At 45.5% G+C, this 26349-nt stretch overlaps 3 protein-coding genes and 1 long non-coding RNA gene across 12 annotated transcripts in view; 3 read left to right on the top strand and 1 right to left on the bottom strand.

The window, feature by feature from the left end:
• ap3b2 (adaptor related protein complex 3 subunit beta 2) overlaps positions 1 to 5932 on the top strand; it is a 28472-nt gene extending 22540 nt beyond the window's left edge. For 6 of the 9 annotated variants that reach the window (XM_076019310.1, XM_076019312.1, XM_076019311.1 and 3 more), the window contains 8 exons: positions 9 to 168; positions 383 to 470; positions 711 to 820; positions 1696 to 1924; positions 2567 to 2651; positions 2781 to 2878; positions 4812 to 4950; positions 5734 to 5932. In XM_076019310.1, the coding sequence (XP_075875425.1) occupies positions 9 to 168; positions 383 to 470; positions 711 to 820; positions 1696 to 1924; positions 2567 to 2651; positions 2781 to 2878; positions 4812 to 4950; positions 5734 to 5920 (1096 nt within the window). In that variant the 3' untranslated portion in view covers positions 5921 to 5932. The remainder of the gene's footprint in view (positions 1 to 8; positions 169 to 382; positions 471 to 710; positions 821 to 1695; positions 1925 to 2566; positions 2652 to 2780; positions 2879 to 4811; positions 4951 to 5733) is intronic. The other 3 variants (XM_076019314.1, XM_076019313.1, XM_076019308.1) reach the window with 1 other exon arrangement.
• Positions 5933 to 5960: 28 nt separating this feature from the next.
• On the top strand, positions 5961 to 7769 carry LOC142883966 (uncharacterized). The gene is made up of 2 exons (XR_012926099.1): positions 5961 to 6915; positions 6990 to 7769. It is a non-coding gene; the product is annotated as an uncharacterized LOC142883966 (long non-coding RNA).
• Positions 7539 to 14857, bottom strand: sv2 (synaptic vesicle glycoprotein 2). Its single transcript, XM_076019317.1, has 13 exons — positions 14114 to 14857; positions 13407 to 13508; positions 12934 to 13095; positions 12303 to 12465; positions 11927 to 12048; positions 11525 to 11688; positions 11363 to 11443; positions 11113 to 11208; positions 10825 to 10913; positions 10610 to 10740; positions 10277 to 10372; positions 9370 to 9529; positions 7539 to 9158 (listed from the first exon to the last, which is right to left on the bottom strand). Exons 1-13 carry the CDS (start codon positions 14205 to 14207, stop codon positions 8975 to 8977), a joined length of 1644 nt encoding a protein of 547 aa, XP_075875432.1. The 5' UTR covers positions 14208 to 14857; the 3' UTR covers positions 7539 to 8974.
• A 285-nt stretch (positions 14858 to 15142) lies between these two features.
• snx1a (sorting nexin 1a) lies at positions 15143 to 23960 on the top strand. Its single transcript, XM_076019316.1, has 15 exons — positions 15143 to 15418; positions 17071 to 18043; positions 19076 to 19230; positions 19671 to 19737; positions 19851 to 19894; positions 20067 to 20208; positions 20298 to 20376; positions 20816 to 20891; positions 21028 to 21141; positions 21387 to 21480; positions 21641 to 21846; positions 22483 to 22626; positions 22724 to 22804; positions 22903 to 22974; positions 23337 to 23960. Exons 1-15 carry the CDS (start codon positions 15281 to 15283, stop codon positions 23385 to 23387), a joined length of 2436 nt encoding a protein of 811 aa, XP_075875431.1. The 5' UTR covers positions 15143 to 15280; the 3' UTR covers positions 23388 to 23960.
• The last annotated feature ends 2389 nt before the right edge of the window (positions 23961 to 26349 follow it).

The raw sequence follows: 26349 nt of genomic DNA, 5'->3' as shown, positions 1-26349 counted from the left end.
AATTTCAGTGAGCAGACCAGCGACGAAGAAGAGAAGAAGCGCGAGAGGAAGAGTAAACAATGCAAGAGCGACTCCGAGTCTGAATCTGAGGAGGAGGAGAGCGAGTCCGAGAGCAGCCAATCAGAGTCTGAGGAGTCTGAGTCCGAGGCCGAGGTCAAAAAGAAGAAGAAGGTACTGATGAACCGCCTCTAGACACGTGAAGCCTCCCTGTACGGCACTGCACGGTTGAAGAATGCACATGGAAATAATCTGAAATCACAACGATGTGCAATGGAGAGCGTGAATTTATATTCTAATCATCCAAATATGAACCAAACTGCCCTGTCATTGGTGACGGTAGAGTCTTCACACGTCCTCACGGCTTCCTCTTGATCCCCTGCAGGCTGCCGAATCCAAACCTCCACCAAAGCCCGTCAAGAAGGAGAGCAAGAAAGAGAAAAAAGAAATGTCTCTGCTGGACCTGGATGACTGTGAGCAGTTTTTCATCTCTCGGAGCTGCCTGCTCTAAATTTAATCTCAGAACCACCAACAGAGGTTGCACTGATTTAAGCGGAATGGGAGGAGAAGAATCTTTGATTAGCTCTACAAACGCACCAAAGTTTTCTTTTTCTGGTCGTTGGAACCAACATGAAAGATTTATTTGCTCTTCTGTTCTTTGGGTGCGGCCGCAGCTGAATTCGACTCTTAACGTTATTATTTTTGCTCCGCAGTCGAGCCGGCTCCCTCCCCTCAAGTCACGCCCGTCAACACCTTCCTGTCCAACAGCCTGGTGACCGACCTGGAGGGGCTCTCTCTGTCTGACACCGTTCTCTCCCCAGCGGTAAGGATTCTCGCCTTCTTCTGATGAGTGTTTTAACACCGCACACCTTTTTCGCAGGTGCTGGGTCAAAGTGGGACACCCCTGGGCCAGACAAAATTTAATATAATCTGCCAGGACAGCGGAAATGTCCCGTTTAAATGTGTTTAAAAATATTTTTTTTATTTATTTTTTTTAAAACATCTTATTTTGAATGATTCCATTTTGAATATCTAATTTCCCTTGAATATTGTGAAATCATTTTATTTCTCCGCCTCCAACACCAAAAACAATTTGATGGGACTCATCACTGTGCGTCTTTTCCGCACATTTTTCAGTCTCTGTAACTGTGACTGGAGGCGAGCAGAACCTCAGTCAGTCCCTCTGCCTACTCCCAGACAGATTAAATGATTTGGCGAAGAGCTCCGTCAATCCACCAGCTGGTCCGTAAACTAGACCTAAACGATTTTTGTCGCCAAGAAAGTTCGCACCGAGCACAATCTAACTCGCGATCGGTATTTTTTTCATATAAAGGAAAGCGGAGACTGTTTGTTTCCAGTTTTCCATTGAGAATTTAAAATGCATTCAGAACGTTTATATCTCTTCCTCAGTGGGTGTTGCACTCAGTCTTACCTCACTGTCCTCCTGGTTGTCTGGAAAAGCTCATGTTGTTTTATTATTATTTTCCTTCAAACCATTTCATCATTAATCATTTATACCCCCTTAAAAAGCATTAATCCAGAAAGTGAGTTGTGACGGAGGGAAGCTGACGCAACTGTCAAATACAGAGGAGCTGAATAATGTTGGACACTGACTGAAGAATACAAAATCAGACTCGCGAGCTGCAGCGCTCGATGAGCTCGTTGACCGTTCAACGCCTCCCCCCTGTCTGCCTGCAGACCATCTCCCCCTCCAGCGCCCTGAAGAACTACGAGCTGCTGCACCGCATCACAGGGGAGGGCCTGTCGGTGGAGTACTGCTTCAGCAGGCAGCCGTTCAGCCCCGACGGCAACATGGTGGCGGTGCAGATGCAGTTCACCAACAGCGCCACCGCCGACGCCAAGAGCCTGCACATGGAGGACGTGAAGCTCCAGTCGGGGATGAGGGTCAAAGAGTTTCCAGAGATCGGTGAGTGACGAAGGCGAAGCAGCCAGAGAAGAAGCTAGATGATGACTAGTGGTGATGATTTATAATTACAATGACACAGCTTTGATGACAAAGATTTAGTTTGTAATTTCAAAAAAGTGTTTGCTCCTGTTGTGGGATACAGGAATTTATACATATGGCTGTGCCTCAGTTGGTAGAACGGGCCGTCCGATGATCGAGGTGATGGTGGTTCGAACCCTGGCTCCAACTGTGTCCTTGGGCAAGACACTGAATCCTAAATTGCCCCCAGTGGGTCTGGCAGCGCGTTGCATTGGCTGCAGCCACCCATGGGTGTGTGAATGTGAATGGCTGAATGAGAGGTTTTGTAAAGCGCTTTGGGGTAACGTGAAGGCGCTAGAAAATGCTACATTAGTGCAGTTCGCTTTCCATTTAACACACATTTTGCATGCGAACCAGCTAGCTGCGGCCCAATCGGTCTCGTAACACTGTCAACAACAGCTCATCCGAATGTGATCAGAAATGTGTCGAAAACACCCAGAGGACGAAGATCAAAAAAATAATAATCAGCATAAACAAGCTTGCTTGGTTGCAAGGGATGTCGATGCATTTCTGCAATTATGTTTGAGCCGCTTCTGATGTTTTGTTGTTGTTGTGCTCGGTCAGAGCTGCTGCCTGCAGGCGAGACAGCCACAGCCGTGATGGGCATCGATTTCTGCGACTCCACGCAGGCTGCAAACTTTCAGCTCTGGTGAGTTTGTTTCCCGAACGCACCCTTCCTTCACAGCAGCGAGGCAGCCAACGGCAGAATTCAATCCTGTGTTTGAAGTTCCCTCCCGGCAAAGTTTTTGTACTTACCAGTGTTGTCGGCCTCTTTCAGCACTCACACCAGGAAATTCTTCGTCTCCATTCAGCCGCCGGTCGGGGAGCTGATGAGGCCCGTCTTCCTGACGGAGAACGAGTTTAAAAAGGAGCAGGGTGAGTGATGAAAGGAATGTGATGAAAAAACAACCAGATGGGCTTCACTTTTGTTTGTTTTTTTAAAGCATATTTCTCATATTTCCTTTCATACTAACTTTCATTCTTGATTTGTTTTGAGCTGCTCCATATTCATTCACTGGCACAAAGAGCAGGGCAACATGACAAAACCGGCTGGCTGGTGTGCAGAGCTGGTGTTGACTTTGAGTGTGACGCATCCACAATACAACATTATTATTGTAAATACAAGCCAGTGCAATATAATTGCAATGTAGTTAATGTTGCGGTGCGCGATGTGATTATTGTCTATTCACCGGCCAACTCTCAGTGAGCATTGTGAGATAGTGAGTACCTGGCACCTCCTAGTGGACTGAAAAGTCAATGGAGTTGATTATTTCTTGAAAACAAAGTTATTAGACAAGAAGAAAAAAAAATCAATATTTAATAGGTTTTAATGGGTAATATAAAACCACATGAAATACCTAATATGATGCTGTATCGATATTTTTTCCTGCTGCGTATTGCAGATTTCTTTTGATTCTTTTTTCTTTTTGCGGCAACATGGAACAATCGGTGGGGGGGGCGCTGTGTCAGTATCAAGGGTGCCATTCTCCCTGCCACAAGTCACTGCGTCATAAAAATGTTGCGGGAACCATCATCCTAAGGACAGAAAACACATGTGCATTTATAATTGTTGCTTTGAGTGCACGAACATTCAACCGTGAAAGCGGCTCAAGATGACAGCATGCTTCTTGACTCACGCAAAGCGAGTTCTCAGCCACGACAAAACACTCAGTGATTCTCATCATGTGTCACATCCATGTTTCCTCCCTCTTCATACTGTCCCCCCTCCCCCAATAGAGAGGCTTTTACAAAACCTGGGTAAGTGGCCTTTGATAGATGTCTGTGTTTTTTTTATTTTTTTTATAAACCTCAGGTTCCATACGCTCCCACGTGCTTCTGTGGCCAACCTCACACTGACCCTCACCTTCCCATCCCCTGCCCTCTTTTCCTCCCTGCCCTGGTAAACAGCACTGGCAGACTCACCTGTATTTAACCCGCCATGCCGCAAATGACTGTACGCGCTCATCCGGCACCCATCCCGAATCACCTCTCTGCACCGCATTGTTTGACATGGGGCTCGGAGCGGCACTTCATCACCTTCACCGCTGCTCACGTTTCTGTTACCTGAGCGCTAGATGTGAATCAGAGGCGTTGAAATGGTCACAGTGCATTGTGTATTGTCTGAGTTGTTGTGTGTTTTTGTACCTGACCGGTAGCTTTTATAGTCGGGCCCCTCAAAAGACATCTCGGAGTGGAAAAGCTTCTTTTGAACATTTTGTAATCCCAATCATTCAGGATTCTGAATTACGATCCAAACGGGGAAAATGGAGAAATGGCTCTGCCCTATTTCTAACACACAAAGCCTGGCAACATGCATGCACGTAGCTTCCTGTAGCGCCTGTCAGATTTTCTTCCCACCACAGCCTGCTAAGACTCACCATCATTAAGAAGGTCGATAAGAACATGAAGGGTTCAAATGTGGTGGAAGGAGCAGAGCTAATTTATTTTTTTTACATGAAGCTGGGCCGGAACGATTCAGCCTATACGTCATTAAATTTAATGTCATTTTCACCTTTCGGATCCATTTTTTCCTAACTTCAAAGTATATTACAGCTAATGAGGGTTTTCTTTGAACTAGAGCAGCAGTCCTTTAATGATTGCATTAAGTTTTGGTAACATGCGCTCCATCTCTGTACAGGTGTGTGCCCCCAAAAGCTGCATTTCTCACTGTATACTTAACCCCGTGTTTGAAGCTAGAGGATATTTTTCAAGAACAGCTGATGCGGTTTTGATTACTGTGTTGCATTGTATGCCGGGGGAGTAAAGAGCTGGCTCAGTTTGACCGTTGCTGTGCTCTCCCCCACCACAGGTCAGCTAATGGGTATGAACGAGATCACGGAGAAGCTCACGCTGGACGCAAAGTGCCGCAACGAGCACTCCATCGTGCAGAGGGTGACCACCGCTGTCAACGTGAGCAGGGTTCCCTGCGGCTCGGACAAAGAGTGCAGGTGAGTGAGCGGTGGGTGGTGACAGGCGATGGATGATGCATCAGCTCGAACGTTTCCGCAATCCTCTGCGTGCGTCCCCCACACCGTCGCTACCCACGCGTTAAAGAGTTGGTGGGAAAGTGATGGAATAACTGAGGGAAGCATCGGAAAAGTGACTGGACGAGCTTTCAGTCCGTCGCCTTTAAACAGGCAAATCACCTTTGATTAGGCGGGTTTAGCCGGGGACGCTACGTCTTGAGGCTACCTGGCTGTCTGTTAACATACCGTAGGGAGACACAAAGTGTAGCAGTGCTTAACAAAACTCTACCCGAGGCCTGACAGGGGAAAAGCAAATGCATATTTTCCACCAGGAAAATCTCTCCTGTCCTTCGTCTAATCTCTTTAGCATCCGCTGGGCGAGCAGTTGCGTCCAACTCTTCTTTATCGTCCTCTGTGGCTTTTAAATGCAGCTAGGTAAAGTGTCTTTCGTTGTCAGAATGAAGCTGTAGTAAAACGGACTAAATAAAGAAAGAAAGAAGGAAGGAAAGGAAGAAAATGCTTCCCACGGGAGCTTGACAAGATTTGTAGGTGTTAGCTATTAAGCTGCTGCTGGTTTCTCTGCTTACCTGTTTTTGTGTGTGTAGTTCTTGTCAAACCAGTTTCTATGTATTTATTTTCATAATTTATTTATTTTTTACATTTGAACCACAAACCTGCTGACTGACATGGTTATCTCCACCTCCTGTATCTCTGTGGCTCGGCCTTTACTTTCAACCTGTGCTGCTTTCAACACTGTCAACTCAGTCCTCCTGTTCCTCCTCCTGCTGCTCCTGTCCACAGGTTCGCCGGCAGGACGGTGACCAGCGGCAGCCTGGTGCTGATCACCGTGGTGACCAAAGAGGAAGGGGCGGCTCAGCTGACGGTCAACTGTGAGAAAATGCTGATTGGCACCATGCTGGTGAAGGACGTCCTGCTGGCGCTGACGCAGTGACGTCGGCTCGCTTCCCCCAGCACCTCCTCCTCCTCCTTCTCCTCTTCTTCTTCCTCCTCCTCCGCGACAGCCACGCCCCGTCACGCCTGTAGCATCACCTCAGTTCTCCTGCAAGCAGCCAGGAAGTTTGTGAATGTTCTGTGTTTTCGTTTGCTTTTAAGAGCCCCTCCACTTGTCAAAAATATACAGATGGGTATGATGTTTTTGACAATCAGACACAGCTGATGTCAAGCCCTTTTAAACGCCCACCCTGCTTAATCCCCCCCGCCGACCCCCCCCAAAAAATAGACATTTTAATAAGCCTCCCCTCGATTCCTCAATCGATTAAAGAATGGATGATTGATGTGTTTACGTTCTTCGCAAAAGCTCACTCGATGTTTACCGAGCTGCATTGTGCTGTTCTTGCGGCAAATAGATAATACTGCCGATGGCTAATCAAATGTGACGAAGGCAAAAAGAGGCCAAAATACAGCCGGTTGCAGTGAGAAGCAGGACCATTCTGTGATGATTGTTGTAGATAATGCATTTGTTTTAAATCCAGATTTATCCCAAACATTTTCTCCAAAATGTCGGCATTTCCGACCATTTGCTTGGATAAACAGTATGTATCAGCAGCCTTTTGGTTAGGGTCAGACAATGTTATCAACAATAATAACTATACTATATGTATAGTCCCAGCAAATACAGTACACCGCAGTAGAACTACTACCAACAGTCCCTAAATGTAGCATCGAGTTCAACTCATAATTTGAATATATTCATTTGGTAGAGAATATTTCAAACTGATTCCTCAAACACCCAAAATTAAGAGGTTCATCTTAACTCTGTGACTTTTCCCCTTTGTTCACACGTTCCTTCAAAAAAAGATGAAAATCTGATGATGTATAAATGTAATTGTACGTACTGCAACATGTAATACGGTACTAGGAAAGGTGGGATGTGGATATGCTCGTGTGTGTGTGTGTGTGTGTGTGTGTGTGTGTGTGTGTGTGTGTGTGTGTGTGTGTGTGTGTGTGTGTGTGTGTGTGTGTGTGTGTGTGTGTGTGTGTGTGTGTGTGTGTTGACATAGCAATGATTTAAAACATGACACAATTTAGCTTTGGTTTAAATGAACGCAATACAAATGACTATTAACAGTATTTACGATTGGACTTTGGCTTGGAGGAGTTATTAAATACATATCCATTTTTAATCTGCTGCTTAAAATACCTTCAGATGAATAAAATACAGTGATAGGGATAGTCTATTTAAAGACGATAAAAACTGAAACAATGCTTTTACAAATGTCAAAGGTTTACTTTGGTGCTACACCTTGATTGAATTTACTTGGAAGAACACTTAATGCCTTTCTTTTTTTTTTTTTAACGAGTGAATTTAAATTTTATTTAAGCGAACACGTGGCTTTTCTTTTACAAGAGACCTTTAATTCCCAAGGCTTCTGTTATATGTATTTCAACAGTTTTGAACCAGTTGCTTTGTTCATCCTTGAAACATCAGTGTCGAGTTCGAATTATGAGGAATGTAACCGTAGAGCTAAAAGAAGTTCTGCTTCTATTGTAAAAAGAAAAAAAGAAAGTTCCTGAAACTTTCACGGAATCAGTCGGAAACCAACACAAAATTCACACAAGGCGGTTTGTTTATTCTGCAACAGCTTTCAGATAGCTATGGCTACTCATACTGTGTGTGTGTGTGTGTGTGTGTGTGTGTGTGTGTGTGTGTGTGTGTGTGTGTGTGTGTGTGTGTGTGTGTGTGTGTGTGTGTGTGTGTGTGTGTGTGTGTGTGTGTGTGTGAAATGTTATTCTAAAGTATTACAAGTTTATTTATTGTACAAATAAAAAAAATACAAGTACTGATGTGTCGTGCTTTACGGTGCAACAAATAGCAAAAAATGATTATCTGTAAAGGTGCTGGAAAAACAGAAGAACATTCAGAAATCAAAGTGTTTTTGTTTGCATATCAAAAGATATGCAAACAAATGACTGGTCAGGCATTTTTTGGTCGCCTCCTTGTATAGTGGAATGTCCTCTCAACTTTCAGCATTGGGAGAAAACATCGGCCAACAGCAGCATGGCCTTGTATTTGATAATACAATATGGTTTATTTATAAACTATAAATAAGTTTGTACACATTTTACACTGACAGCACCACTTACTGAGAAAAAAAAAAAAAAAAACTAACTGTACCGCAAGTCTTCATTAGAGATGGTCAGAGTTATAACCATGCATTTTTTAAGCCATTTACTGTTAAGTATTTAAATAGATTTTAATTGAGAACAAAAATTAAACCGGCTTTGCAAGCTGATTTGATACTTCTAAGAGTGTTTGGTTTGGGTAGGTGTAAAGTCAATACATCTTGTGCCAGAGGTATTTTGAACAAGTGATGTTTTTCTCAAGCTTAAACTGAGTTCAACTTCTTCAGACTGATCTTCACTGTGGTTTTCTGCACAAACAGGAGTTTTCAGGTCAATGGTTTAGTTGGAGCAGGGTGGTACAATCCCACTGTGAAAAATGAAGTTGCATAGAGGTCACCTGAATCTTCTCTTGAAAGGCATTTTCTACTGTCATCCAACAGTGCGCGACAGAGTTTGCAAAAAATAATTTAAAAATGTAAAAAAAAAAGAAATAGCAGTGGCCTTGGAAATCTCTGGATTTCTGTTTTCTCTTTCAACAAATTCCAGGATAATGTGCTGAAAAAACACTCCAAAAAAACTCTGGAGATTCAGTTTAGCTTCAAGGTGAAATCACAATGACATTTTCAGAACTGAGGCCCTGACAGCCTCTAGAATATCTTCATCTCCAACTTTTTTTCAAAGCATCTTTGGTGTTTTCTGACTCTTACCTTGGAATGTTTCAAACGCTGAGACAACGCCAACTTATTCCTACGTTGTCTAAGTAATGAGTACAAAAAAACCCTTCGGTTGTCTTTTTTTTTCCTCGCTCAAACAAGGCACCGCAGTGAGGCACGGGGTTTTGAAACCCCTCGGGAAGGAGACACAGAAGGCAGCTGGAGGCTCCTTCCACGCAGACGCAGAGGATTGGTGCTGGCGGCAGACGTCAGGTGAGCTCCGTCTGCTTGGTTTGTGGGAGCAGGAGAGCCACGAGTCCTGCGCTGAGGAGCAGAAAGGACACCAGCAGAATTGGCACGGCGCAGTTTGTGTCCACCAGCTTGCCAAAGACGATGTTCCCCGTGATGGCTGCCACTCGGCCCACTCCCGTGAAGAAGCCCAGAGCAGAGGAGCTGGAGGGCAGGAAGGAGAAACGTTACTATTCTGGAAAATTCATCTGCTGCAACCGGCATCCCCCCAAAACATATTTTGTCTAGATATGTTTTTTTCCAATCAATAATGATAAAAGGCTGCCCCACTGGGGTCTAGGAAGAAAAATATATAAATGTCTGAAACATTTGGATAATGTTCCAACTACACTTTCTCGGTTCCAAGTGAGCGTACCGTAGCTGAGTTGGGTAGAGCTCTGTCCCCAACACGTCCACAGAGTTCCAGGTGATCACATTCACACAGCTGAAGACACAGGAAAGCACCAGACTCTGCACTTTGGTCTGGACCATGTAGATGAGGAAGACGCTGAGACTGGACACCACCAGGCTGCCGGCTGGAGATAAAAACCAAAGGTGAAAGGGTCAGGATGTCAAAGAGTCAGGTAGGGGCAGATAGTGGAGGTCACTTCCTGCTTTCAGCACAGACAAAACAAATGCACAATAAGAAGATCGTCTGAAATCTTTCCGGTTAAAGCTTGGCGAGGTGGACAAGCAAGGTTTCAGACTTCAGATCCAGCTGTCCTGCAATGTTTCCGAAGTTTTTTTTTCTCCTGATCATTTCTTTACATTTGTACGAAAGAGGATTAGGGCCACAAGAAGCGAAAAAAATATTACAGGAAGGAGGATTTTTATTTAAGCTTTCATTTCGAGTTTTACGTTGAAATTTTGTGAAACAAGGGTCAACATTTTGTGAAAAAAGTTGATGAAAAAGAGACACAATTTTGTGAATAAAGAGCCTTTTGACTTAACACTCGACATTTTGACTTACTTCTGTTGACATTAATTGCAAAACTAACGATTTTATTCACAAAATTTTGTCTTTTTTATGTGTCTTTTACTAAATTTCGACTTTAATCTCAAAATTTCAACTTTGTTCTCGAAAAAGAAACTTGGAAAAAAAGATAGTAATTTTTTTTCTCTTCTTGTAGCCCTAATCCTCTTCCATACATTAGCAAAAGCAACGTGAAGAAAGATAATAAAATGCGTGGAGTGTAATCCCTCGATAAAGAAAAATCTTTAGCGCTTTGGAAGATACTGAAGAAGGAATTATTGAAACCACTGAGAGAAGACATCACACTTACAGAGGAGAGCTTTTCCTCCTGTGCTGTCCATCACAAGGATAGTGAAGATGTTTCCGGGTAGGTTTGACACGGCGATAAGGAAGCCCTCCATGTAAACTGTCAGGTGCAGAACACATGGAGTGAGGATAATCAGTGACCTTCTAGTGTAACATACTCTGTACTCAGTCACACAGACAGGAAACATTTTTCAGTGAGGGGGAATTTCTGAAACCAAAACCAAGAGGTTTTTTGGGGGGGGAAATATTAAGAAGAGTTGCTGTCAAGTGAACTGGAGTTCAGGAAAAAGCAGAACTTTTTTTATTCAGCATCGTTTCTCAATCTGCTGATACACACCAGCAGTCTTGACCGGGTAGCAGCTTTGGTTGTGGGTGAGTTGAAACGAGAGGGACCTGTTGGAGCAGGGGGAGCCGCCCTCTTCCATCCTCTTAAAGAGCTCCGGGAACCACATCCACAGGCCGTAGTACCTGCACAAATCAGCCCTTTCATTGGAGTCAAGAGTTTGGAGCACAAGGTCACTGTGTACGTGTCACTGGTTTCAGATTTCTCACCCAAAGGAGGTGCAGTAGAAGACGATCATCAGGATGACGCTCCTGGATCTGAGTTGGCCGCTGTAGATGTTCTTGATGGGTAACAATGCCTGCAAAAGAAGAGAAAATATACCTGACAAATGCTAGACCTCCTCCCAAATGATTATTCAAAATAGACTGATTTAAAATGTCTATGACTGCTGTGTATCTGATTTGGGACAGGAATTCCAAATGCTTGTTATGCGCTGCAGGTGCGGAAAAGGACACATCGCAATCTGGAGAAAGAATCTTTAACTCGAAAAAATGTACCTTTTTCAAAATAGCAACATATTCTCCCTGTGAGCTGAAGCTTGTCGCCTCCCCTGATTCTCTGCTTTTCTTTGAGCTTGTAAGCAAACCAAACTCCTGAAAAAAATAAAATAAATAAGGGGTTAAATTGAGTATTATACACATATGCACATGCATGAACCACAAAAAGAAGCAGGACTTGACATTAAAAAATAATCTATTTTCATGTATCACGCAAAATATGATGGCAAAACAGTGTCGTTCAACATACTGGGAAAACTTTGCCTTTTCGCCACACGTTGACTTTAAACATCAGGTGAAAGACATGGAGTGCTTCTCTCTCACGGCCGGCCTGGTGGAGGGAAAAGAAGGCACAAATCTCAGGCCGAGCTCAGAAGAAAAGAGGAGCTTCGCAGGTGAGCCTCTTTCGTACCTCCATGAGAAACTTTGGGCTTTCGGGCATGAACAGCTTAATGATGAGGGCCGACGAGAGGCTCGGGATGGAGCAGAGGACCACAAACAACCTCCAACTCTGGAAGTCCACAAAGCCCAGAGAGAAATGGGTCCAGGTCTTTGGAATCACCAACCAGGCCAGACCTGCCAACAGAGACACAGTTTGGATGAGAGACCATGCAATACCTTTTATATGGATGCAGGGGATTACTGTCTCGATGATACATGATACATGTAAAGACAAGAAGTCTGGAATTCATCTTGTAGCCACATCTGTTAGCTTTCATATAATAATGACAACAAAAGTTTCCACGGCACCTGCAGCAACGGTGTCAGCGTTTAGATAAAACACAATATTGTATGTGTGTCTTTCTGTTCCCACCGGCAGCTACGATGTTTCCTCCCATCCAGAAGGTGGCCAGGCAGCTGATCATGGCGCCTCTCCTCAGACGAGGCATGAATTCTGAGAAGTAGGAGAAGATAACGGGGACAGAGCCGCCAACCCTGCAGGAGGGAGAGGGGGGCAGGGGGGAAAAAAACGACAACCGTTTTAATCTGTGAGCCACCAGTCGCTGTTAAGATGTCAGATATCTCCTGTGCTCGAACTCTGTGCTGCAGTCGAGTGTTCAAACAGTTCCACACAGGAAATCGTCATCGGTCACACACCGATTGCTGCTCTTTTACAAAGACAAATACAATGACCTCCTGACAGACCATGGCCATCTTGGACTCTGGGCTGTGGCTACACACACACATACCCAATGCCGCTGATGAACCTCAACAGCAGGAAGAGCCAGAACCACGGAGCCAAGCTGGCCAGACCTCCAAACAGCCCGTTGATTGCCAGAGAGACAACCAGGACCTTACGGCGCCCCCTCTGGTCAGCCAGGTATCCCCACAGGTATCCACCAATCATCATGCCTAGAAGACAAGAAGAGTTCAACAGTGGCTCAGACACAGCCAAAAAAGGGTGCTGACAATTTTTAGAATCTATTTAAACACATGAGCTTAGCTCACATATAATTTACATGATAAGACATGATTTTCAACTGCTTTAACCCTCAGATCGCCCTCGCTGTTTCATATAAAACTGTGGTCCAAATCAAACAAGAACCTTCCGCGACAAATACACGTTCATTTTGTACATAAACAGGCATGAATTTGATTTTACGGTTCACTGTCTTTGCCTTTAGCACGTTTACAGAACCAAGAATTATGCTTTTTGTTCGTTTACCTGTCACCCAGAAAGAAAGACATTCAATTTACTGTCCAAGTCAGAAAAAAACACTTCTTTTTTAAAAATAATTGTTTTTTTTAGAATGTATACAGAAATAAATACAACGCCACTAATCTGAAAAACAACTGTTTGCTTCAACAATTTTGACTCACCAAGGAAAATGCTGGCAGTCAGCAGGCCCATGTCGGAAGAGCTGAGGTGCAGATCGCAGCGCGCTGTGGGCAGGAGAAATGACACGCAGAGAATCTCCACGGCATCGCTGGCATTGGCCCAGCCGCACACGAGCAGGAGCAGCCAGTGGAACAGGCCAAAACCTTCAGGCAAAAGCAGAAGTCATCAGTTAACCAAACAGCCCCAGTATTTGTTTGTTTTACACTGCATAGCTTCAACGCCCATTTGCTTGCTCTTCAATCTAACCTTGTAGGACCCTGAAATAAAGTCTGTTCGTGTTCTGCGTCTCTACCATGACAACTGCTTCCAAAGAGTTCTGAACGTTTTAACGGACTGACAACAAAACAACATTTTCCAGGGTTGAACTTTATGTGCTATCATTTCATTTGAATGGTCTGTTGGGACTTTTTCTCCCCCAGTGAAACAGAATGAGCCCCGGCACCATCAAACTTACCTGTTTCTTCTACGGCTTCCTCATAGGTGAGTCTTCTGTCTGGGCCTAAATCAGCACTTTGCTTCATGTTCGTTGATGCCCTCCGCTCAAAAATGATTTCCCCTACAAAGCAAACACAGGTCAATTGATAATGAGGTTTATAGCTATAACTATTGCGAGCATCCTTGCAAAACGTTTATAGGCCAGAACAGGGTCGAGCAAACTACGGCCCATTAAGCTTTTAATCCGGCCCGCCGAAACTGAAACTATATCAATAATCGTGATGTTTTAGTTTCCCTGAGTTCTTGCGTTTTCTGCAACAGTAATAATGATGACATCCTGAAGAATAACATAACTCTAAATTACTTTTAAATAGCAGTAACGGTTAATACAAGAAAAAAAACAAACTGTATTACATTTGTTCAATCAGCAACAGCCAGGACTTTTGTTTTGAAACCAAAACATTCTGGTCAAAGTTTGATAAAGAAACTCCAGATGTCTGCTGGTGTTAGATAAGCGAATATTGTCCTCAGGAATACAGAGTTCAAGCTGCAAACATTACCTTAACTGTAGGTGGCTGCTGCTTAACACGACAACCATTTCGCTTGTGTTGGATCTAAGTGAAAATACCTTTACATGTTGCAAAACAAACAAAAAAACAAACAAAAAAACAAATCGACGCCAAGGCGCACAACAACCCGACAAGCGACGCCAACCTGTAGCCTCACCTTCGTCCTCCAAGCTCTCCTCCTCCTCCAGGTGGCCGCCGGTGAGCAGCGGCTCTCGGGCTCCAGCGTCTCCGCCGCGCATCAGACGAGACATCCCGCACAGAAACAAAGCAAACAGTCGGGGCGGGCGTGACTAATGTAGGTAAGTAGACCGCAGGCAGTTGAATTCATCCACCGCACCTCCGCTGGGGTTCATGTCAACAGTTCAGCCGCAGCCTGCTAGCATGCTAACAGTGAAGGCTGCCAGGGTGAGCCGCTGCTGACAACAGGGAAGGGACCAGGAAGTGGAAGCTGAGCGGCGGTTTGTGTACGTCCCTCCCTCTCACAAACTCACACTATGATGGGAACCGGTTCGTTTGGCTCGGCTCACTAAAAAGAACCGGTTCGTTTGGCTCCCAAGGGGCATATTAGATTTTTATTTATTTATTTTAAATTTTATTCATTTATTTATTTATTTGTTTATTTGTTTGTTTATTTTTTTGGGAGTATAATATTTTGTTACCAAACTCATGTGACTGACCAACATATGTGCTAAAAAAATTAACGACTAATGTTCATGATATCAAAAAATATTAAACGTGTATTACACACTCAACACAAGTGAAAGAACACATACAACAAAACATCATAACAAGATAAAATTTTAAAAATTGCAAAACAAAAAAAAATAGAGGATAACAGATTTGAAATGCACGTAGCCGAAAAAAGTAATGGTTTCCAAATTCCTAAAAATAAACGGCTCCCATTCAGGAACCGGCTCACTTCATTCACTTCAATGAGCTGGCTCTTACAATCGGTTCGTTCGCGAACGACCCATCTCTCTCTCTCACACACACACACACACACACACACACACACACACACACACACACACACACACACACACACACACACACACACACATCCTCCTGACAGCCACTGAGTTTAGCAGAGACTTTCCAACACATCGCTTCTACCGGAGCGGCCTTGCGAGTGTCGTGCTACAACGCAAAGCCGCGAGCATTTAAAGGAGACACGTCCTGTCCGTTGCGTGCGTGCGTGCGTGAGTGAGTGAGTGAGTGCGTGAGCTCGAAGGGGGGGGAGCCGTGAACGTTGCTCGCCTAGCCTCGCCTCCTCTCCTCCCCGCACCGCACCGCTCCGCTCCGGTTGAGAAGAAGAGATTGAAAGATGGCGTCCAGCTCGGAGCGCAGCCCTCCTCCGTTCCCCGACTCCGAGGACCAAGATGTGCTACTGGACTCCGAAGACGTGGGACGCCGCGACAGCGACGAGGACGACCTCTTCATGAGCGCGGTGGCGCCGAGCGAGGTGAGTATTTGACGTGGGCGGCTAAAAGTGAAGTGTCAGACAGACAGAGAGCGGGAGGGAGAGAGTTAGCTAGCCTCCAGTGTGAGCTAATGTTGCGCTTCCAGTCAAAAGAAAAAGTTTTATAAGGTCGCCGAGCAGCCTTCATCTGTTATTTAGACACGCAGGCACTGCTGGTAAAGAGAGTTTTGGCGGTAGCAACTGTCACGCCGTCTAGTTTCAAACTCACTTTATTTACTACAACTTGAGTCATTGCAACAAAATCGTGCGTTGCTTCCATTTGGGCAGTTTGTGTTGATATTTGACAGTCGTCCATAAACAGTGGATTCGAGCTTTTTCTTTTTTTCCTCCCACCGAGCAGCTGCACTGCGAGAAAACTGAAGCTTTGTTTAAAAAAAAAAAAAAAACAAAAAAACAGGTCGATTCGGTTTCCAGATAGCAACCACATAACCAATGTTCATCCGGTGTGTCGATGTTTGCGTGTCGTCTGCTGGCCGAGGGATCATCTTTAAATTTCCTGAGTTTGTCTCTCTTCCTGGTTGAGCGTGCGCTGAAATCTGACAAGCCTCTCGGAAATTTGGGTTGCTCAGACCTTGAGGCCATGCAAGAGACGAAAACACGCTGCAGACAAACAGTGGCTACCTGCAGAGATCAGGTTACGTGCAGGTTGTTTTGTGTAAATCGTTTTTGTTCGACTAAATTCATTGGAATCACTGCTTTTCCGATTCGCAACATTTTCACTGAATGGGAATGAACGAGGTGGCTCGGGCAGCAGCACTGTCATGTGAGTGAGTCGTGATCACATGGGCAGAGCCCGGATGTTGTGCCTCCCCCTTTTTAGTCAAAGTTCAGAGGAAAGTTAAAATTGCTGTCTTCGAATATTTTTTTCCCCCCGATGGAAGTTGTCTCAGCACTTTTGAATGTTGTGTTTGTAAGAGAGCCTGGGGCTACAGCAAATGCTGGGAAACGAACCAGGAAGTGGTTGCTCATGAATTCAGAGTTACCTCATACTTTTTTTTACTACGCCTTCAGTGTCGGCATGCGAGAGTGCCTTGCCTCAAATGTTAATTGGTATTTGTGTGCAAAACCTGCTGTTGTGTCTTTGCAATCCACGTAAAACAGCTACATGTGGTAAAGGGTCATGGGACGCTTGGACCATAATCAAGTTAAACATTGTGGTTCAAGTGAGGCCAAGAGCAAACAGTAAAGGTCACTACGTGCAACAGTTGCTTTAAAAGAATTGTAAAAAAGTGCTTTTCTTGTTTAGTCTTTCAGGATCTATGTTCCAAAACACAGTCTGAAAGATTTCAAAGGGAAAGTACATATTGATATTTTCAATTTGAAAAGTCACAGAAAAGAATAACAGTTGCTTTCTTTTGCTGTGAGTAAGAATCTATGTATCCATGAATTTACTGCAGCCCACACAGGATCTGCTTAGGGTTTTTACCCTAAAATCACAGTTAGATAAAGAAAGATGCAAGATGAAGTGGGACATCAGAAAGCTGCGAGACCTGTAAATATTTTTGACTAAATAATGCATAGATGTCCAATGATGAAAGAGTTTTTTTTCCCCATAAGGTTGAGGAAGTTCTGATCTGAAAAGTGAAAGGATTCTTGTCCACAGCCCTAATCAAACACTGTGCTTTTCCCTCCAGAGCGACCCTCCTCTGACACAGCTGGACCCTGCGCTGCCAGCCTCCACTCTAGTCAGCGACGTGCTCATGAACCCTCCAGAGGACTTTTTGATAGACCCCCTGATGGAGCCCGCAGGCAGCCAGTCGGAGAGCAAACCGGCCAGCGAGGTCATGAGCGAACCCTCCGATTTCGAGGACCTCACAAACAACTTGATCGACTCTCCGGTGGAGATGGGCGAAAACTCCGCTGCAGAAGCGACGATGGCTGCCATGGAGACCCCTCTGGACGAGGCCGCGGAAGAATTCTTTGACATTCTCGGAAGTGAAACTGAGGCCACGCAAGAGGAAGAGGAAGAGGAAGTCGTAGCAAATGTGGCTGTGGCGGCAGCGTCGGACCAAAGCGAGGTGACCGGTGGCGCCGCAGATCAAACCAGCGACGTTGAAGTAGCCGCGCAGGAACCTGAAGCGCCACCTGCTGCCGCAGTCATCGACCTTGGCGGCGACTCGGTAGCGAATCGCACGCAGCCGCAGGGGAGCGATCAAGTGGCCAACCCGCTGATCGACATCCTCGGCGAGGCTCCGCCCGCCGCCGAAGCCAAGAAGCCCAAAGCGCAGGCGCCGGTCGACCTGTTCGACGACGACGGCAGCGACCTGTTCACCGAGCCGCGGCCGAGCAAAACCGCCGCCCAGCCGGCGGCGAGCCTCTTCGGGGAGCCCGACGAAGACCTGTTTGGGGAGCCGCTGGGCGCCGCCGCCAAGAAACCCGCCGTCAAGGAGCAGCAGCAGAGCAAATCTGTCGCGGCCAGAGCACCCGAGGCTGCCGCCACTGCCACCGCCGCCATCGGGGGGCCACTGCTGGACGCTGCCGCCAAAGAGCCGGCGGACCTCTTCAGCGAGGAGGCCGTCGCCACGGCGCCCAGCATCAAGAACGCCGACGCCGTCAAGTCCAAGACCAACGGGCTCCACTCCGAGGAGGAGTCCGACATATTTGCCGGTAGGTGAAGGTGAAACCTGGGCCTGTTTAGATGCACACTGATAACCTGGGAGCCTTCCGCGCACAGTCACTCCATAATGGAACGTAGTCATTTTTTAAAACAATTAAGTGAAACTGATAATTTAACACAACACACTTCAGAGTGCGTCTCAAGGTCTCCCAAGATTGGCCCCAAAGGGTTGATATGGACTGGTTGTCTTTGCTTTCAGTCAGGGTGTGTGAAGCGTGTGTGTGGTTCTGAGAAATAAAAAAAAATAAAAAAAAAAAAACGGTAAAAAAAACATACAAAAGCTCACAAACCCCAACACTGTAAACGGCATGCATCCATATCAACGAAGGTAGACCACGAAATGGCATGAAATGAAGACAAAGTATCAGAGTCAAACTGTTGGCGAAAGTCAATGTTGCTTCTCTGGGCACACATTGCAACACGCATGAATTCACCAGCATTCACTTTGAAGTGCAGTGGAACACTCGGCACGCCAGCACCGCTCCGTTCCTGCTCTCTCTCTCCTTCACAATATCCTCAGCGGCGCTCCCAGTGGCAACGGCCATGGATTGCCCGCCCTGGCTCCTCCTTCAGAACACGAAGCAACATTTAGCGGCTTTAGAAGTTCGACCTGGGCCGTCTGGAGCGCAGCAGCACCACATGGTGATTATATCCGCTGTTTGTACCTGAGGCACTGTTTACTGTTATTAGACGACGAAGGGCGGAGTGAGGAGGAAATGGGCAGAAGATGACAGAGGAGGGGTAGTGGGCTCAGGTCCCTGACTTGAACCCCCTTTTGCCTCTGTCAAAAAGCTACAACATCATTTGGCATTTATAAACAGTAGTCCAGAGGTTAACACTTCAAGACTTTACAGTTTCTTTTTTTATGCTGAAGTCGACAGTTTCATCATCTGAGACAAAAAACAAAAACCACCGTTCAGCTCTGCGATAACCGAGCCGAAAAATTCAGACACAAAGTCTCAAAACACACCACGAGGAGACCAGTGCGATAAACGAGTTTTGTTTACGTTTGTGTCTTCTAGAGGCCACAGTAGAGCTTTCCCTTGACAGCCCGCAGGAAAAGAGGAAGAGGGACGTGGCTGCAAAACCGACCGCTTCTGCTTCTGCTGCTGCACCTGCATCCTCTCTGGCAGCAGCTGCCGGCCCGACCAAGCCACAGCCTGCGGCCCTGGAGGAGGTAAACTCCTGTCCAATAGTGCTTTTATCCAATATGTCTTTGTTAAATGATCATCATCAAAAAATTCTTAAAGTTTTCTTCCAATTTTTTTTTACACAAGCTCCAAATCATGTAGTTCTGTTCAACACTATTTTGTCAATATTTTTACTATATTTTTGAAGAGATTTACTCTGAGAAGTATTTGAAAATGCAGTGTATTGTTCATGTACTCAAAATGCTAAATACAGTGGCGTAATAACCTGGTAGTTAACATACTGCTGGCTACAATGGCACATGTTATGGCCAAGATTAATGTGTTAATTTTAGTGCACCATACAAAATATAATAATCTGAGTATGCAGTTTGGAGCACTACTAAAGTATTCTATTTAATAATACAGCACATTAATGTTGATATTTACAAATATTTAAACTGAGTTTTATTTTAAATTTTTTCTTTAGTTGGAAGAAGAAGAAGAGCAGGACAAATTTGACATAACCGTCTCTGTTAAAGACCCAGAAAAAATAGGTGAGTCTATTGCGACAAAGGATACCCAGTGATAACTGTCCTTGAGTATTATCAAGTTAAATATAAGAGTGTGCGTTGAGGTCGGCGTTGATGACCTCGTGTCTTCCTCCAAGGTGACGGGATGAACGCCTACATGGCCTACAAAGTGGCCACACAGGTGAGCGCTCATCAACACGCAGCACTGGAAGCAACATGCTCATTAGCATACCGTAGGAGACGCACTCGTGCGCCGGCCTCGGAAAGAAAAGCTAATTCCAACAGGCTGCTGCAGCTGTTGCGGTTCGCCACCTCACTGAACTCACGCCAACATCTGCAAACGGCCGTTTCAGACCACGCTGTCCATGTTCCGCAACAAGACCTTCACGGTGAGGCGGCGCTTCAGCGACTTCCTGGGCCTCTACGAGAAGCTCTCCGAGAAACATGGACCAAACGGCTACATCGTGCCCCCGCCGCCGGAGAAAAGCATCCTGGGTAGGTTGGCTGAGCCTCGCCGTGTCGGCCGAGGAGTTGAAAGCCTCCGTCGTCGTCATTAAGAAAAGTGTGTTGTTGTTTTTTTTCAGGAATGACAAAGGTGAAGGTGGGAAAGGAAGATTCCTCCTCGGCCGACTTCGTCGAGAGAAGAAGAGGAGCGTTGGAGAGGTGAGAGGGAAGAGGCCTCGTGTTGAAGGGAAACGTTTAGCATTTAATCTAGGGATGCTAATTATCGATTAATTTCTTAAACATGTCCTGCTAGTTCATGTGTGGGCAAACTACGGCCTTCGGGCCACATGCGGCCCGTTAAGCTTTTTAATCCGGCCCCGACGGTACTTGAAGAAATGATATTAATAGTCGTTAAGTCATACAATAGTTTTTAATCCATTTTTTTGTTCAGTGTTCAGAGACATTTCAATAAAGAGCTCAGCACTCTGGGGCTTCAAAGACACTGGTTTTGTTGTAACTTTGCTTTTGGTCCTGCTCCAGCCGCCCTGTAAAATGTTTTAACCCATTGTGGCCCGCCAGTCAAATAGTTTGCCCACCCCTGTGCTAGTCTATCCTGCCAGCTGCAGCTTGTGAGTCTCTGTGGTTTCTACCTGGTCAGGTACCTGCAGCGGGTTGTGACTCACCCGTCACTTCTCCAAGATCCCGACGTCCGAGAGTTCCTGGAGAGAGAGGAAGTACGTGGACGCGGCGCCCGCCTTCTCACTTGCACTCAATCGACTCTTTTGTCCGACGTTTTCTTCTGCGTTTCTGATGCAATTTGCCGTCTGGAGATGTTTTTTTTTTTTTAATTTTGTCTCTGTGTATTTGCAGTTGCCAAGAGCTGTGAGCACTCAGGCCCTGAGCGGTGCCGGCTTCCTGAAAATGATCAACAAAGCAACAGATGCTGTCAGTAAAATGACCATCAAGATGAATGAATCGGATGTGGTGAGTTCATGTGTAAACAGAAGGGGGAGGAGGATTGAAGCGTACGGGAATATGACAAACACGTTTTCAACGTGGTGCTGATGCAGCAAGAGAGTTCAGCCTTCACGTTGTAAAAGTGTGCGTGTAGTCATATTTAGTTTGGCCCGTGATTACTCAATGCACGGCCGTGATACTTGGATGAGGAAATAACCGTCATTCAAGCTCGATGTTAGAGTTTCACTGACTTTGGTTTTTTTGTGCTGCAGTGGTTTGAGGAGAAGCTGCAGGAGGTGGAGTCTGCAGACCAGCATTTCCGGAGGCTGCACGCGCTGGTGGAATCTCTGGTGGTTCACAGAAAGGGTCAGTTGTCTCCTTCCACCGGCGGCTCAATCGATTCAACACTTTTCTAGCAAAGGGTGGAAATGTCACATGTTTCCAGGAAGCAATTTTCACTTTGTTTCTCACAATTTCGAGCACATCACAGACCAAAAAAATAAAAGACCTGGTATTTGTGTCGCAGACCTGTCATCCAACACGGCCAGCTTCGCCAAGAGCGTGGCCATGCTGGGCAGCGCCGAGGACAACACGGCCCTGTCCCGCGCTCTCTCCCAGCTGGCCGAGGTGGAGGACAAGATGGAGCAGCTGCACCAGGACCAGGCTGCCAACGACACCTTCAGCTTTGCAGAGGTCATCGCAGATTACATCCGCCTGCTGGGAGCAGTCAGGGTAAGGAGGGAAATAAATGCCTATAAATACATGAATAGAAGTGTGTACTCGCAGTACAATAAAATTAACTTGGTTTTCCTACCCTTAGAATGGTCTATCTATCAATCTATCTCTATATATACACACACACACACTCACACACACAGCATATATATATATATACATATATATATGTATATATATATATATATATATATATATATATATGTATATATATATATATATATATATATATATATATATATATATATATATATATATATATATATGAAAGAATATACATACAGCAATAAGGGTCTTGCTCCCAGTTGGCTGCCGGCTTACACAGTAGTTTTTGAAGGAAGCCCACCTGACAGTGCCCTAAATGGGAAACACACCAGACTTCCTTCAAAACTTTACATACTGAATGTTTAATAAAGGAGAATAAAAGGTTTGTTCTCCTTACTCATGTTTTTTGCTCCTGTGTTTGGACCTCAGCTCATTGCCTCAAGGCAGAAATTGTAATAATAATAATTATAAACTGAATCAAGTGTGTGTGTGTGTGTGTGTGTGTGTGTGTGTGTGTGTGTGTGTGTGTGTGTGTGTGTGTGTGTGTGTGTGTGTGTGTGTGTGTGTGTGTGTGTGTGTGATCCGCAGGGCTCGTTTGACCACCGGATAAAGGCGTGGCAGCGTTGGCAGGACGCTCAGGCCACGCTGCAGAAGAAGAGGGAGACCGAGGCCAAGCTGCTGTGGGCCAACAAGCCGGACAAGCTGCAGCTGGCCAAAGAGGAAATCACCGAGGTGCGGCCGGCCGCCACCACGTGCCAAATAAATACAAAAAAACAAAACAACCATAAAACCACAAGTACACTAAAACTGTCCCGTCTCTCGCTCACAGTGGGAAGCCAAGGTCACGCAGTACGAGCGAGACTTCGAACGGGTTTCCGCCACGGTGAGGAAGGAAGTCATCCGCTTTGAGGTTTGTCTCCCCCCCCCCGCCATCCCACCGTCACACTCGCTCGTTGTCCTGGACGTTCTGACTGTCTGACTTGCAACATTTGTGGTTCGTCCTTGCAGAAAGAGAGGGCCAAGAACTTCAAAAGACAGATAATCACGTACTTGGAGGCTCTGCTTCAGTCTCAGCAACAAGTGAGTGTGTTGTGCTGAGGATTTAATATCCATATTAAGTGGAATTCAAGTGGAAGCACGTGGTATATCACTGCTGTGAAGAAAGGCGTCATCTCCTTCAAGAGCTTCTGCATCTTTTTCTTAAATACTTCTGTAATTTGGGAATTGCCTAATTTTAATGATTTCATGATGTTTTAAATTAATATAAATACTTGGACAAAAAGAACAACTTAAAATCTTGTTAAAAAATTGTATATTTTTCGACTTCTTCTTTTTCTTGTAACAACAATAATACATTAAAAACACTAATTACGTTTGAATGAAACGATTAATGCAGTGTCTGTGAGTATAATCCTCTTGTTTTCTCTCCCTCCACCCTGCAGCTGATAAAATACTGGGAGGCCTTCTTACCCGAAGCGAAAGCCATCGCCTAAAGCCCGGAGCCCCCCGCAGCCAACCAGCCTTCTTCTTATACACTTTACCTCTTGCCTTTAAACCAAGGAGAGCGCGTGCATTGTAAAGGGAGATTACAATCAGCCTTTTTTTTCTTTTTCTTTTTTTTTTTTAAATCACCTTTAACATATAGCCCTGTAATCTATTGTATGGATAATTGTATATTTTTCATTTAGCTACTTCCACAGATATTTTCTTAGTAGATGATAAAAAAAAAAAAAAGAAGAGTTTTGAGTTTTCGTACAAAGATTCTGGACACACGAACCAGTGAACGTAGGCGAGAAGGGAAAGGCGGCGAGACAGACAAGAGAGTGAGTGAGTGTGTGTGTGTGTGCGTGCGTGCGTGCGTGCGTGCGTGCTTGTGTGTGTGTGTGTGTGTGGCGGTTTGGGGGGGAGGTTACTTCTCAGGGTCTCGTCCCGTGTGTGTTCAGCTGCGGCTGATTGTTTACAGCGCGGCCGCCCTCTCATCCGGCACTCGTTGGGACCCAGACGAAGACGTTGGCCGAGAGTCCGTCTCCTCGTTCGAATGACAAAAAGGGATTAAAGAAAGGAGAGGGAAAAAAAAACTATCTAAACAGCGAAACGTGTAAGAAGTGGAAGCGCTTCCACCAGGTGGATGAGATACTGAAAGTACCAGCCAGTTTGTCTGTTTTTTTGGGGGGGGGTTATTTGTGTTTGTTTCTTTCTAGTTTGTTTTTTTTCCACTTTCAGACTCTAATTAATTTCTGGAGGAGATGGGTGGGGGTGGGAGAGTTGGGGGCGGGGCGGGGGGGGGGGGGGGGGTTGCAGGGACGTTGGGCGGCGCAGACAGAATCCGTAGTCCTGGTCTAGGGGTCACATCGCGGGTGCAGCTCTGATTAACTGGTTTGGGTTTGGTTTTTAAGCCTGTGGGGTGAACTTAAAGCTCCCGTATTGGGAAAATTTCTGCAATTTATTTTTCCCCCACGATAATGTTTTCCCTCCCCGTTGGCGAAACCCCAGAGAAACGTGTCCTCCATCCTCTCCCTCTTCTGTTTTGGTCGGCCTTTCAGAAAATCAAACGGCATCGTTTGCCTCTCTTCTCGGAGCGCTTTGCAGCAGGCCGCAAACAGAGTGCTAACCTTTTCGAAGAAACCTACAGTTTTTGTTTCGGACGACTTCATTATTCAGAGCTCCCTCTCTTCACCCGAGCTAAGAGGGCATCCTGCTATTGGCTGTAATATGGGACCCTTTCAGTCGGAGGTGTTTGTGGTGAAGGTCTCCGCCCGGCGTGGGCGTTCAGTCCGTCGCCTGCGTTCCTGCTCGGTTGTGCGAAAGCACTTCTTTTACGTCCCTGGCAGGCGAGTTTCGCGGAACACTGAGCGAAAACTGCTCGCTTGTTGTTGTTGTGTTTTTTTTTTTGGTCAAGGCTGTGTCGTTGCGCTGCCTTCACGGTATCTCCGAGGCGGCGCCCAGCCGTGGCACTGACCGGCCTTGAGAGACTGGTTTGCAAGAACGTCAAGCACTTATTTTTCCATTTTTCGTGGTGTATTTTCTCCGTCTGTCCTCTCGAGTAATCGTAAACACTAGAGAATGTCACCGGGGGCCCCCGACGCGGCAAAAAACCGAAGCGATGCGAGGAGACGCAGAGACGCTCCGTCCGTCCGTCTGTCTGTCGTCGTCCTCCCGTCACGCACGTGATGCAAACACACGGCCTTGCCACCCACTTTATGCATGCACTGTGGATGTTGGGACAGCAATAGGATGAGAAATCTTCTTAAAAAAAAAAAAAAAAAACTGAAAGAAAGAAAGAAAAATGGATGTTACTGGATTCTACAAGTGCGGTCAAACTTAAAACGGGGGGGGGGGGGTTTGCTTTTTGAATCCACAGGGCAGGGGTTTTTTTTTCTTTCACTAATCATGGAACAAACCAAAAGAGCGAGTGGCTGAGGTGTTTTTGCACGATTGGCGAGCGTCCGTGTTAGCTGTTGACGCTGACCTTGAGATTAAAGTTTGGATGTTCCCGGTGAGACCCGACGCCCCCTGCAGCCCACGCGAGGCCTCGTCCCGATTCGCTGCTTTAATTAACGTCACCCTTTTTTTTTTTTGCACATAGATCGAAGCCACACTATTGTTTTTCTTTTCCACCCTTTTCTGCCGCAGACCTTTGTTTTTTTTTTTTTTTTTTTTTCTTGCGGCGGTGCTCTTACGGTAGCGCGGCCCATTGTTCAGCAGCCAGGTTGGCGGCAGCACTCGGATGAAAGTTTCGCCGGTGCGACGCGGCGCGGCGTGCCGCTGCTTCTTTCACTGCTCAGTGCAGAGCAACGAGCACTGTGACAGAGGGTCTTCTTTCAAATCAATAAAAGTTGCACTGTTTACACTTGGAAATTTCACTGAGGGCCTTGGACTTGTCTTTTGTTTTGTTCTTCTTCAATCTACAGTTCTGCAGATGACTTTTTTTTTTTTTTTTTTTTTTTGGTTCAAGTTTCTTCACTTCAAATAGGAAAAAAATAAAGGTTTACTCAACCGGAGCTGAATATCTACATATACTGCAGTATAGTATCGCAACAGCTTGCTTTTGTGTTCATTAAAATATCTGTAACTGCAGAGCATCAGTTTTAACAGGAGGCTGTCAACACAAGCGCTAAATGAGTTTTCTAGAACATATTTTTTTTACAAGAATTCACAAACGGCTGCTTCACAACAGTACAAGATAAAAAATAATAATAGAATAAAGATCTGGAAATTGATACACGTTTACATTAGAACACGGTTTACCGCACTATGTGAATTAATACCATATCTTCTTTAATTACACTTCCACATTTTGTTGGAAATGGCAAATTCATATCGAAGTTCGGTAATTCCAAAGCCGAACAGCAGGAGGCGCTATGTAGCTGGAAGCGGAGAATAATAGCTGCTCATTCAGATGAGTCCGGCGCAAAAGCAGACCAAAATTGACACTTACTGACACTAAATAGACTT

This window comes from Nelusetta ayraudi, unplaced genomic scaffold (genome assembly GCF_046127955.1).
Source record: "Nelusetta ayraudi isolate G7.1 ecotype Tasmania unplaced genomic scaffold, CSIRO-AGI_Nayr_v1 ptg000009l, whole genome shotgun sequence".
Lineage (NCBI taxonomy): Eukaryota > Metazoa > Chordata > Actinopteri > Tetraodontiformes > Monacanthidae > Nelusetta > Nelusetta ayraudi.
Note: the sequence above shows the minus strand (reverse complement) of the source record. Positions and strands in the feature narration are given on the sequence as shown.